This window comes from Lotus japonicus, chromosome 6 (genome assembly GCF_012489685.1).
Source record: "Lotus japonicus ecotype B-129 chromosome 6, LjGifu_v1.2".
In the NCBI taxonomy this organism is placed as follows: domain Eukaryota; kingdom Viridiplantae; phylum Streptophyta; class Magnoliopsida; order Fabales; family Fabaceae; genus Lotus; species Lotus japonicus.
The window spans coordinates 11124662-11138355 of NC_080046.1; the positions used below are offsets into that span (position 1 = coordinate 11124662).

Sequence of the window (13694 nt, forward strand, 5' to 3'; positions counted from 1 at the left end):
ATCATGTGGGAAAGAACTTAAGATTATAACTTAAAGATGAAAAGTCTTACAAGAAAACCAAAGCAATATAAGAGATTAGCAAGAGTCATGCTTGGCTAAGAACCTGAATTACAAGCTTTGAAGCCCTCTCTCATTCTCCTAGATGATCCTCTACCTCTAAATTTTACAAAGTATGAAAAGATACAAGAGAAAATGACTAGAATCCTATTTATAGGCAAAAGGGGCGAGTCTGAGCGCTCAAGCATTGGCAAAGCATGCTTGAGCGCCCGAGAAACAGAAAGTTTCTGCCAAGGGAGCGCTCAAGCGCTGGCCCAGGGCGCTCAAGTGCCAGCTTCAGATGCTGGCAGCTTAGCCCTGGCGCTCAGGCGCCAGACAGGGGCGCCTGAGCGCCCTTTACACGCTCAAAAACGCATGAACTTCATTTTAACTCCATTTTAAAGTCTCCTTACTCCACTTTAATGCCTCCTTCAAGTCTCCAAGCCTCTAGACACTCCCTCTTCAGCTGTTACAATCTAAAAACTTGATGACAAAGCTAGGAAAATATCTAGAAATTCAAAGGTTAGTTTTGCACAAAGGCTCCAAAACAAGTGGAAATTTCCTATGACTCCTAAACTCTAATGAAATGCAACTAAAGTCCCTATAAAACTACAAAATTACTAAAACCAAACAAAAAATCAAATAAAGATAAAAATGCATGAAACACTACATGAGACAAAGAAAAAAGACTCAAAAGCTACAAAGAAATGACCCTAAAAACACTACTAAATCCCGATCATCAACATCCTTAAGCTGGTCATAAAGGAAAGTCAATGCCATGGTGCCCCATGCATACTCCTCAACCTTCTCAAGTCCATAAACAACCCCAAATATGAAACCTCAACCTTGTTGTTTGTCTTGGTACAGAAAATTGTCATCCCCACCAAACACAACAAGAAGGCTCTAGCAGCTTTCTTGGTCTTTCCCTCCTTGGCCATCTTCTCAGCTACAGCCAGAAGCCATGCATACCGAGCACAAGGTCTTAAGGACTTCCGGATCTCCGCTTCAGCCTCTGCTTGCGTAATACCAAGCTGCTTATGCAATACAATGGCTGCTTCCTCACGAGTTAGAGTTGGGAGACTCAAGAATTTTCCCGCCACAGGGATGTGTAGCAAAGAGCTAACATCATCCAGTGTGATAGTCATCTCCCCAAATGGCATATGAAAAGATGAAGTCTCCGGCTTCCATCTCTCAACAAACGCCGACAGCATGGTCTTGTCCACTGAGGGAAGGTTGCATGTCAGCAAAGGCAATATACCAGCAGCCTCAACCCTTCCCTTAACATATGTAGAAAAGCATTTTAACACCTCTTTATGTTTCTCTTTGTCCTTCCCAAGCATAGCAGTCCCATGGTGGTAGGTCTTCAACACAACCCGATCAAACATTGTATTCGGTTTCTTGTAATGCTTCCACACCTGCAGCGCTACATGTCCCTTGAAGGTCTTCAACAATTTATTGTCATAAGGCCCCCCAGAAAAGAATATTTCATCATCATCCTCTTGCTGGACATCTTTACCACCTTGTCCATCATGTTCATCATCCTCTTCCTCCTTCTCTTCCTCCTCCTCTTCCTCCTTCTCCTCCTCTTCACCAGACACATTCTCTTTATCAAGGCTAGCATCTGCCTACCAAAAAAAAAAAAAAATCAAGGCTAGCATCAACCATATCATCATCATCTTCCTCAGGTTCATTAGCAACCACTGGTTTAGGCTCTTGTACTGCACTCGATGCACGCCTTTTACGTGCTGCCTCTTCACGCTTTTTACGGTCATCTTCTTGCTTTTTACAGGTCGCGTCTTGACGCGCCCTACGTATCGATGTCGTGGGGTGGACTCTGATTTCTTTGCTAGCCTGGGCTATGCTTGTTGTTGGGGGGGGGGCTCTGCTGCTCTCTCCAGGGGCTTTACTTTGGGGGGGAGCGGCCTAGATTTTTTGTTCTTGCCATTTATGAAACATAAGACACAAAACAAAAACTTTTAGATACTCATTAAATCGCACCACGAAGGAGCATCTAAATCGCACCTTCAGGAGCGTCTCAATCGCACCTTCAAGGAACGTTTGAGTCGCTGCTTCAAGGTGCGTCTGTTATGCACACTGACCTTCAATGTGTAAAACAAACGCACGTTAGAGGAACGTCTCAGACGCACATACTAAAAGCGACTAAAAATTGAAACATATGGGTCGGGTTGAAATAATACCGAGACGCGACGGAGCAAAGATGGGGTGGCGTTTCGCGGGGGCGGCGGGTCTACTCGATTGCAGTGGTGGTGACGCTGGAGGGGCCGGTGGCAGTGAGAGGATGAGTAAGAGACTGAGGAACAGGAATGAGTGATGAGTGAAATGGGTTCGGTGTAGGGGAGGGGGGGGGGGGGTTGGGAAGTTTTGAATTAGTGGGAAGAAGTGGGGTAGTTAGTGGGGGGTTGTGGCAAGTTTTTTTTAAAATAGGGTAAATTGGACATTTCGCACAATAGCTTTGAATCTGGAACTGAGATACCTTGAATAATTTCCCTTTTTTTTCGTCATGTGATTGTTTGAATGCTTAGTATTGACTATACACAACATGTTGATGACGCTAACACCACAAGAATATGTTGAAACTCATATTCAAGTGCAAAGGATATTTTGTTTATTAAGATATATTCCCTATTTGAAGATTGTATAGTGGATAACAATTTCCAAGACATAATTGAGATGCAAATAAGTAACACAAGAAAGGGGGGTTTGAATTGTGTACTTGAAATTTACGTTTTAAAACTTTGGTTAATGAAAAGAATATTAGTTCTTTAAAGAAAACGTTAAGTATGACTTTTCGTAAACGGTTTAGTGCAGCGGAAATATAAGTTAGTAAAGCAGAACGATCAGCACACTGAGATTTATACTAGTTCACCCTAAACGATTGAGTTACGTCCAGTACTTGGCCACCATCAAGCTTTTCACTAGCAAGTATCAAGGACTTCTCCAATACAAGTTTTCAACAAGACTTATTCCACAAGTATTATCACAGACTTCTCCAAGTATTTTACAGGACTCCTCCTACAAGTATTGTTCAGGACTTCTCCAATAATCTTAAAAAGATTATATCACTCTACATGATTTCTCTTCGTTCAAGAGTAGTGGTAGAGAATTTATGGCACTGGAACTCTAAGTGTTTGGGTTCAGATATGACTTTGGAGCACTTAAGAGTTCTGAAACTAAGTGAGAAGAGAATAAAAGGATTTGACTTTTTTAAGGTACGAGGTTCTCTCTTCCACTTGCAGAAGTAAAGGCTTGTGTTTGACTCTTAGAAACTTTATGCTTGAACTTTGAAGGCTTTTGAAAATATTGGAATGAATGCTTGAGTTCTTGTTCTTTCAGAATTAATTCTCTATGTCTTCAATCTTCAAGTGTGCCTTATATACTCGCTTGCTAGTGTTGTAGTCGTTGTGAGCTTTAACCTGACCGTTGCTTTTAGCCGTTGTGAGATGAGATCAAACCGTTGATTCAAATGACTTTGGTTGGCAGCTTCATTGAATGCGAGCTCAGAGGTAAGTCTATCATTTAGCCGAAAAGATGATGTTTGTCAGCTAGTAGGTGGTGATAGACTTGGGCTACTTTTCAGACAAGAGACAATTGAGAAATATGATGTTGGCGGCTTGTACTTTTCCCTTGTCGGTCAGTGTGTCTTTAGCTGAAGTAAACTAGTCTTCACGTGATCTGATTTGAATATAAGTCAATTGGTTTCCTTTTGATTTGAATGTAGGGCAGCTGGTTGCAATCTAACTTAAACTTTGGCGCTCAAAATTTGTCTTCAATAAGTCTGACTGATGATGTGGCATTGGACGGTCAGGGACTTTGATCTTGATTGAGAGTCAGTTTGCTTCACATAACTGTTTTGTAACTTCTGAAGCTTTTCTTTTTGATATGATTGAACGTTGAAGCATATGACATTTTCTTGAGTTACTCCTGAAATTCAAATGCTATTGTGAGTTTAATTTTCAACGAAACTTCTTATATAAAATTGTTGTGATCAAAATAAGATTTAAAAACTTTATGATGCGTTTGAACTTAACAACAATAATATGTAGAGAGAGAAACAACTCACTCTTATAATTGACTTGGTGTGAAATTGATGAAACATAAAGTATAAACTGACTTTTAACTTCACTCTTTTTCTGTACTCTTATGTACTTGGATTGTTTTTATTTTGGATACTTCGTTTGTTCTGGTAATCTGAACATAGAATACATGCATTATAATCTTAAAATAGGGAGGAATCACTCTGCACTCCATTTTCTGGTAAAATGCTAGTAAGAAGGAAGTATTGTTCAAACCGAATACTTCTATTTAATGTGGAATTGCTTATGCGAATTTACACACCCTTGTCAATTTTGAAATTATGTTTCCCCTTATCATTTTTTTTTCCTCATTACACTAGTTTTGGATCAATTTGAATCAGGTTACGGGAAATAATTTTTCTTCACTATACCTTGATAACTCTTGCTTTTGAAATCTAGAAATGGAAAATTCAATAATCTTAATATTTTTTCATGCTAATTCATTCTAAGTGCACACCATTCTACAATAACATATTTAATATTCACTAGAAAAATCTATATTTCAATTCAGAGAAACATCTCTATGTTCATCTAGTTAAAAGCTACAAAAAAAATCTACAATTCAACTGAGCACATATCTGATAACATCCAGCTATAAGCTATAAGATAGTGTCATTGGGGCTAACTCTCCTAAGAAGCTTAAGTAATCATGTGAAACCCATGAAGGACTTTGTCAAATCTTTAACATAAACATAACTTATACTAGAAGATAAGAAAATAACAAAATATGGTGTTATTCCGTCATATATATCACTTAGGGGTTGGTTTATTAAGGTTCTGCTACTAACTTATTTATAACACTACCATCCTCCAACGACATCCCAATTGTAAACATTAATTAAGTTAAGGGAAAAATAACTAATTAATGTTTTTATTAACGTGAGTCACTTTACTTTTACTTATTATTATTATGAGATTAATGGATATGCACCGTCACTGTAAAGAAGTTTTACACTAACGTCCAATCACATTATGCCATATAGGACTAAGTGGTTACAAATATTTTTAACTTTAATTATTAAATTAATAAATTGCTGATGTGACGAAAATCAATTGGATGCATGTGTAAAACAAGTTTACACTGTCAGTGCACCTCCCATTTTTATTTTTAACTTTTTTCATAGTGTGATTAAAAATTAAAATTAAAATAATGAAATTTTTAGTTTTAAATACGAAAAACTGAAAAACTATTTTTTTTGGTAGATAAACTGAAAAAACTATGATAAATAATAAAAAATGATTTTTAAATAATGTAATTAGTGGTGCACACGACATAATTATAATTATTAGCTTGAAAATAGTCCATTTTTAATTAACTTTTTTAAAATTCTGTTCTTTTCGTACTCTTCACACGATAGCAAACGACAACTTCAATTGTCGGGTAACCACGCATTTTCCTGCTGACACGTACGCGCACTACGTGTCCTGCGTCACACACACCAATCACAAACCTCCACGTCATCACCTCCTCCACAATCGCCACGCGCCCCTTTTGTAACACTGATTGAAGAGCACGAAACCCTAGTCACCAGTGTGCAGAAGTAACAGTAGCTGCAAGATTCGAGGGTCAAATCTCCATAACCAGAAAAAATTCAGAATCTCTGATCTTGCGATTCCTCTCATGTAGAGTGTCAATCTCACACTCACTACCTTCCTCCAGATCCAGCTTGAGGGTTCTTCCTATTTTTGCCCGTAGGTCTAAAATTCATCTCTGCATTTTCATCATGCATGTGCTTTCTGTCTACTCTGTATACCCAATTATAGTAACTGCTCATTTTTGCTTCTTCTTCTACTGTTAATTGGAGTTGTTTTTGGGTTACTGGTGTTTTGGGAAGGAATTTGAGTGGGTTTGATTGACATGCATGAGCAATTGATGTTTTTTTGGGTGAATTTTTAGTGGAAATTTGTGTTTCCCCAGTAGCTCTCTGTGAGATAATGAACCTGCATTTGGGGTTTGATTATTGCTTGACAAGTGAGAATTTTTTGAATTTTTACTAGTAAGCTTCTCTTTGTGATATTTTGATATGAATTTTTAACCTGCATTGGGGGTTTGATTAATGCTTAACAAGTGGGACATTAGGTTGGAGTTTGAAAGTGTTAACTTTATCAGCTTTTTTGAATTTTTACTAGGAGTAATGGGTTATTTGTTGATCTCTGGCTGTGAAAATGGGGTTGGCTGTGTGGTCCAACGTTTTAATGCTGCGTAAAATGTGTGTCTATGGAAATATGGTAGGTTTTCAATTTAGGGAAAGGATTGATTTTGAGAGAAGCTTGGAAAGGTTTTCAAATCTGGTAGGTTTTCGTTCTTAGACTTTTTGCATTTATAATTACATTTTTATCATTTAACTCTTGATGGGTTCCAGACCGTTTGTTTCCATGCTTAATCTCTTGTGTAGTATTCAGTTGAAGTTTCACTTTTGAAGCAGCGTTCTAATTTCTAATGTTTGAAGTAACGATGGATCATTTTCGATGAAGTAAATGTAATGAAAACTTCTGAGTGTTTCTAATGAAATTTCTGTTCAAGAATAGTGTTTTTCCAAGGATCTGAATATGTTATTTAACGAGAACAACAGAGTATTAATATTTAACTTGTCTTTCAGGTTTTGTAATAAAAAGCCTACGAGCAACTGTAATGGCTCACAGCTCTGACGAGGATTCTGATATAAGTGAATCAGAAATAAGCGAGTACGAAGATAAATATTATGAAGAACTGAAAAATGGAAGTCAGAATGTGAAAACCTCAGATGAGACCTTCACTTGTCCATACTGCCCTAAAAAAAGGAAACGGGATTATTTATACAATGAACTCCTTCAACATGCTTCTGGGGTGGGTCAGAGTGGTTCACAAAAGAGAAAGGCAAAAGAAAAGGCTAATCATTTGGCCTTAGTGAAATATTTGGAAAAGGATCTAAAGAATGGAACGAATGGTGATGTTCCATCAAAACCCGCTGATAAAAATGATTCTCAGGTTAATTCTGATGAGCAGTTTGTGTGGCCCTGGATTGGGATTGTAGTTAATATTCCCACTAGACGGACAGAAGACGGGCGCACTGTTGGGGCGAGTGGTTCCAAGCTGAGGGATGAGTACAAAAGCAGGGGTTTCAATCCTGTTCGAGTCAATCCTTTGTGGAATTTCCGAGGTCACACTGGAACTGCTCTTGTGGAATTCAAAAAAGACTGGCCAGGCTTAGATAATGCGTTAGCCTTTGAAAGAGCATATGAATTAGAACATCATGGGAAAAAGGATTGGTTTGCTAATTCTGAACCGAAGGCTGGTCTATATGCCTGGGTTGCCCGAGCAGATGACTACAACAAAATGAACGTCATTGGGGAACATCTGCGGAAGATGGCTGATGTCAAAACCATACCTGAACTCATTGAAGAAGAAGCTCGAAGGCAGAATAGTCTAGTGTCCAATTTGACTAACATTATACAGGTGAAAAACAAGCACTTAAAAGAGATGGAACTAAGATGCTCTGAGACTACGGTCAAAATGGAGATTGCCATATCAGAAAAAGATAAGCTCATTCAAGATTATAATGAAGGTAATCTATTTTTATCGAGCCTAAGTTACTTCTCCCTAACTTGGATCAGGACTTGTTTAGTTTTTGAGCTTCTGATTTATATGTCTAGTACTAGAAACCCAAGTATATGGTGCAGCTGGTATTTTGGTTACAGATCAGATTCTAGAGTGGCAGTTTCTTGCCCACTGGGTTGAATCTGATTTTGACAGTTGGGAGAGGAGAGTGGGAGGGTGGTCCAGTCATCACCGCTCACTGCTTGAATAATTACAGTGGTTGCACCATAGAATTAGACATCGATAAATTGATTTCTTAAGAATGCTATGCCGGAATTCCATTTTACATTTTTCATAATTTGATTTTATTTTTAAATGCTCTGATCTGCTCTAACAACTTTGTTTTATGCAATGATTCCTTGTATTTAGAGATAAAGAAAATACAGTCAAGTGCTAGGGATCACTTCCAAAGAATTTTTAACGATCATGAGAAGCTTAAATTGCAACTGGAATCTCAGAAAAGCGTGCTTGAGTTGCGAAAAATTGAATTGGAAAAGCGCGAGGCACATAATGAAAGTGAAAGAAAAAAGCTGGCAGAAGATATTGAGGAGGTATAGTGTTTTTCTTATTTTGCTCCATCTCATCTAGCATACTATGATTGGGAATCCTGTGAATTTAATGTTGAAGAATTTAAATTATTATTTGAAGTTGATTGATTATTATGGAGATGGTTGATACTTGATACTCTTGGATGTTTTATTGCTTTCAAGGAAGGCCTTAGCAACAAAGGTTTATCATTTTTCCACTTATGGGTTTTGAATTTTGATTGTCATGAAATGATATGTTGAAAATTATTTTTCTGTTGAATTTATGGATAATTAATTCTGAACATACTGGAAATATGATGAAAATGGTTTCCTTTTCAGTTGTATGCTGTTGAAGGCTATGAATCCAAACCAAGTTAATGGCTGGATTGCTGGTGCATTTTCTTTAAAAGGGAAACTATTAATGATTAAATCCTTGTTAGCACCTTATAATCTGTGTGCTTGGATTTGTATCTCTGCGATTTTGATCATATCCCTCGTTTTGTCACAGGAACGTAGAATGGATTGAATCAATATTTAACAGTAACTGTTGAATATAATTAAAATTATGAACTCTATTGAGGGATTATAAGGCATGCTTTTAATGAGATGAAATTTGGGGAAGGGGGAGAGCAGGGGCGGAGGGAAGGTGCGACCTCCCTATGCCATGGCCATCCCCCCTATCTTTTAACTTATTAATACTTATACAGTTATACTATATATATATATATAATTGGCCCCTGTATCCCAGTTGTTTTCCCATGACAGTACTCATCCCTCCCCATTTCTTTTTTTTTTTTTTTAACTAAAACTCACACACTTCTTCTTAATAAATGAGATCATTGTAATTTTTTTTATTCACTGAAAGTTTGGCTTATATGGGTCGCACAAGCACATAGTGGAAAGTGAGTCTCATTTTCTTTGTAAAAGCAACCAAAGAAGTTCCATTCAACTGAATAAGTGAATAATTCATGACGCTTCCTAATGCTACTGCTGCTTCATCTTGCTCCCGCTGATTAATAATTGAAGTGTTGCTCCTAATTTTTGGGTCATGAAGAGATTTCTTCTTGATTATGTGTTTCGATGTGCTACTTTTCTACTACTTTCGGAGAGAGTGCGCTGTTGTTTCTTTCTAGTTTATTCTAGTTTTTGTTGCTGGTCATTTAATGCTTATCTGATGGTTAGTATCTCTTATACTCAATCTAATCATGTATTTCTTTTGCTTATAAAATAGTAGTTATATATCAATCTTGTCGCATATGTTATATATGTGAAAATTTTAAATTTTCTTATAAATCATATAGTTTTAGATCTTGGTCACCCATGTCTCAAAATCCCGCCTCCGCCAATCTAGAGTCGTATGCTAGGGAATTTCAAACCAGGGGTTTTCTGTTTTTCCTTTACTCTTCTTACTCCCATTAAGATTATTTTTGGATTGCTAGAATGTAATGATACTACTAGGTTCTATTTTATGGATTGTTTAAAGCAGGATGAAATGATTTTATTCTGTTTGATCCAACACTCTTCTATTTTTGCCTTCAACTGAGGAGCATGGGATGAAAAAATGTCTGAGATTTGAGATTTTTTATCTTAAAGCGGAAGTCATGGCTTGCCTCGAAACCAGCTCATGATACCATGTTAGAATTAACTTACATTCACACATCACTACAAAACCCTAAGCTTAAGGCAATGGATGTGTGTGTTCTTTTACTTGTATACACTTCTACACTTGCTAATCTAGACAATGTGGGAATTCTCTGAGTCACACTTGTTACTACTCTAATAGTTTTAAATAATAATGTTCAAGCAATGGAATGACATGTTTATTTCATTCCTCTCCATTTCTTTTCATCTTATTCCATTCCATTTCACTTTCTAATAGATATCCAAGCAGCTTAAAAAGCATGCTTAAGGATCCTTTGAACTAAAATTTTGACATAATGTTTTTGCTGTGCCTTTGAAATCATTAAGATGATAATGTGCTTAAAAAGCTTTAGCAGGCCTTGTTTAACTCTGCTGCATTTATTGTCTTTGCAGAACGCAGTGAAGAATAACTCTCTTCAGATGGCTTCTCTGGAGCAACAGAAAGCGGATGAAAATGTTATGAAACTGGCTGAAGATCAAAAGGTTTGTGTTACTTGTCATTAAGCTTTGTCAATGATCAAAACTGTACACCTGAACATCAGAGTAGGTTAATGTTATTTGAATATATTTTGAATTTTTGATACAGAGAGAAAAAGAAAAACTCCATGCTAAAATCATTCAACTTCAAAAAGAACTGGATATGAAACAAAAGCTGGAATTGGAGATTCAACAGCTAAAAGGATCATTAAGTGTTCTGAAGCACATAGAAGATGATGAAGATGCAGAAGTTCTGAACAAGGTTGATGCTTTACACAAGGATTTGAGAGAAAAGGAGCAGTCACTTCAAGACATAGATGAATTGAACCAAACACTAATCGTCAAAGAGCGGAGGAGTAATACCGAGCTGCAAGAAGCTCGAAAGGAATTGATTGATGTAAGTGTGCTTTTTCAGATATTTTTCCCTTTCCAGTTTACTGATTCTTTAAATTAAATTGGAAGAGCACCTGTTCAACAATGTCAAGTTTTATAGTTCTTTCATATTTGAATTATTAGTTGGTAATGTTTTGTATGCTGATTTTACTTGCTTATTTGAAGTGTTATGCGTTGAAGTACACGTGGTATAAATTCACATTTACTTATAGAGCACTCCTCTTACCTCTTCTTTTTTTCTTTCTGGTCTACTCTATCTTGATATCTATTATTGTTCAGAGCAAGGCAGCAAAGTGACTAGAGTACAATTAAAATCTCGTTGTATCCATTTCATGTAATTGATTTTTATTACTCGAAGTGTTATTAATGGTCGATCTGATTATGCAGACGAGACCTAGCTGTGATTTTGTGGATATCCATTCACTGCTTATATGTTACATTGATTTTAATCGTTGGGCTTTTCTCTCTTGCAGTACATTAAAGAGACGTCATCTCGAGGCCACATTAAGGTGAAGAGAATGGGGGAACTGGACACTGGACCGTTCCTTGAAGCCATGAAGAAAAGATATAATGAGGAGGAAGCTGAAGAGAGAGCTTCAGAACTGTGTTCATTGTGGGCAGAATATCTGAAGGACCCAGATTGGCATCCATTCAGAGTTGTCATAATTGAAGGGAAAGAAAAGGTATGTCTTTGTTAAACATATAAGTCCCCTTGAAATTGTCCAGAACTATACCTGTTTCATTGCAATGCATATCACTCTGAATCAAATTTGGTTCAGCTATTATTTATTTTCATTACCTCCTCATTAAGAAATGAATATTTTGATGGTCACTGTACTTTAGATTATAGCTATTAGGCCTTCTTAAGCTGTAGTCCCCTCTCACCTAGTGTAAGCTAGGGGCATTCTTTATATTGATCGTTTCGCTTTAGTATATGACATATATTGAAGTTGAGGAAGGTTTAAAGTATTAGAAACGCCATGAGGGATTAATAGGAAAAAGAATAACCAGACAACCATGAAGAGGGGCCATTATTTTGAAATTTGGAGTCTGAGCCTCCTTATTAGCAGCTGTTGCATTTTTTTGTGAGTTTGTATACCTGGAAGGTTTAAACAGCATGCTTTGCAAAACTCAAATGCAAAAATGATGATTCAATTGACATTATGGGGGGTAAGTAGTTTTACGTGTATCCTCCTTATAGATCCTGGTTATGAGGGTGTGTTGTACAAGGAAGGGGATAGGCAGTAAAGGATCAGCACATAGTGGACAAGGAAGGATACTATATAAAAAAGGGGATGATTCATGATGTTTAGAACATAAGTGAATACCAAGCTGATAAGCAGTTGTGGGAGAAGGATGGAATTTGTCTGTGGGAAATGAAAATATAAGAGGGAAGGAACGGAAGTGTGGGATCTGGAAGATTGAGTGCGGGATATTAGGTGGGAGGAATCAGATCCATGATCCATCAATGAACCTGTTCATTTTCACTGATGTTGTATTCTTCTGTTTGTCTTCCAGCATCAGCGAGAGTAAAAATGAGAGATACACTGTAATCCCTCCTTAGATACTCTTATTAGATTACTCTCTATTTAGAAGAGGGAATTATTGTTTGTGAAAGCAGTAATATCTAATATTAATAATCACACCTGATTCCAGGTCCTAACATATTCAGGGATACCTGATGCTCTGCCTTATTGTTCCTTTATTAAATTATCATGGGACCTTGTGTGATTGATTATATTTAGGGAAGTTGATTTGGGGATCTTTGAAATGTTCTTGCTTTGCCTTGGTTCATTGATGATTATTTAACCGAGCTCCATTAACTTTCATTCTTCCCCATTGCTTATGGACATTTATGTACAAAATAGCAATTTTATCTATATAAAAGGGTTTCGGATCCATTTTAATCTACAATTATCCTGCAATATTTCGTCTAATTTCTTTGTTGAAACTTTTAAAGCATGCAATTTTTTATCTGGTATCACATTTTTTTAATTTCAGGAGATAATTAAAGATGACGATGAAAAGTTGAATGGCCTAAAAAATGAAATCGGTGAAGGGGCGTATAAAGCAGTGATGACTGCTTTAACAGAGATAAATGATTACAATCCCAGTGGGCGATACATAACCTCAGAATTGTGGAACTATAAAGAGGGAAGGAGAGCAACTCTGAAAGAAGGAGCGCAAGTTCTGTTGAAGCATTGGGAAGTGGTTAAAAGCAAGAGGGGAATGATGTGAAGGTTTGTATTAACTAGTTACTATATAATGTATTTAGGCGACTATATTTTTCTCATGAAACTGTATAGCGAGAACTTAAAGGAGGTTTTTTAAAAGGCTATATTACTGCTTTTGATGTTTTCTTAAGAAACTACCAGTTGATTTATAGTAATCAGAATGCCCTCCTTCCTTTTCTTATTAAGATCATCTCATGTCATATAACATTGTCATATGAAACATTCTCTTTGTAAATATTCAGAAGGTTCCGCCTATTTAATACTTATGAAAAAGGAGACAGACACAATTTCAACATGATAATGTGATGTGAAATTTACATGACAGACATGATCATGATCCCGCTTTTCACATGATTACTGATACAGTTTTAGTTACATGTCATGTAACTCTTGATTTTATTGCTGAGAGGTTGATTGATGTTTGTGACAGGAACAAACATGCTGCATTTGGATAGCTAATTTATGCGCAGCTGGGTTTTAAGCATCCAGATTTGTAGTGCTGCCAACCTAACGGTTGTGTGTGACAATGATAAACTGTTAGTTTTCACTAGTCATTAGGGTTCTATGGACATCTTGCTGTGAATCAAACTGCAATAATAATGACAGCCCTTGTGCTATCTCAAGTGTGGGGCAAGACATTGATGTCAAACTTGTACAACTTAATTAATCGTTTATTTTAGCATGTTTCTTTTGGTACTTGCACTTTGGTATAACT

General features: G+C 36.8%; 2 protein-coding genes across 3 annotated transcripts; one reads left to right on the plus strand and one right to left on the minus strand.

Annotated features, from left to right (window-relative positions):
- Positions 1-806: 806 nt before the first annotated feature.
- LOC130724898 (protein MAIN-LIKE 2-like) lies at positions 807-1421 on the minus strand. Its single transcript, XM_057576165.1, has one exon. The coding sequence runs from the start codon at positions 1419-1421 to the stop codon at positions 807-809; it is 615 nt and encodes a 204-aa protein (XP_057432148.1).
- Positions 1422-5653: 4232 nt separating this feature from the next.
- Positions 5654-13675, plus strand: LOC130723175 (protein INVOLVED IN DE NOVO 2). 2 transcript variants are annotated; one of them, XM_057574132.1, is made up of 8 exons: positions 5654-5826; positions 6731-7675; positions 8077-8258; positions 10269-10358; positions 10462-10749; positions 11219-11428; positions 12747-12985; positions 13410-13675. In XM_057574132.1, exons 2-7 carry the CDS (start codon positions 6763-6765, stop codon positions 12981-12983), a joined length of 1920 nt encoding a protein of 639 aa, XP_057430115.1. In that variant the 5' UTR covers positions 5654-5826; positions 6731-6762; the 3' UTR covers positions 12984-12985; positions 13410-13675. The 2 variants fall into 2 exon arrangements, with proteins under 2 accessions (XP_057430115.1, XP_057430114.1); XM_057574131.1 differs by having other exon boundaries at positions 5655-5822.
- The last annotated feature ends 19 nt before the right edge of the window (positions 13676-13694 follow it).

Coding starts and splice junctions, on each gene's coding strand:
- LOC130724898 (XM_057576165.1), bottom strand. CDS start 1,421: ATGTTTGATCGGGTTGTGTTGAAGACCTACCACCATGGGACTGCTATG.
- LOC130723175 (XM_057574132.1), top strand. CDS start 6,763: ATGGCTCACAGCTCTGACGAGGATTCTGATATAAGTGAATCAGAAATA. Junction 8,259..10,268: donor TGGCAGAAGATATTGAGGAG/GTATAGTGTTTT, acceptor TTGTCTTTGCAG/AACGCAGTGAAGAATAACTC. Junction 11,429..12,746: donor TAATTGAAGGGAAAGAAAAG/GTATGTCTTTGT, acceptor TTTTAATTTCAG/GAGATAATTAAAGATGACGA.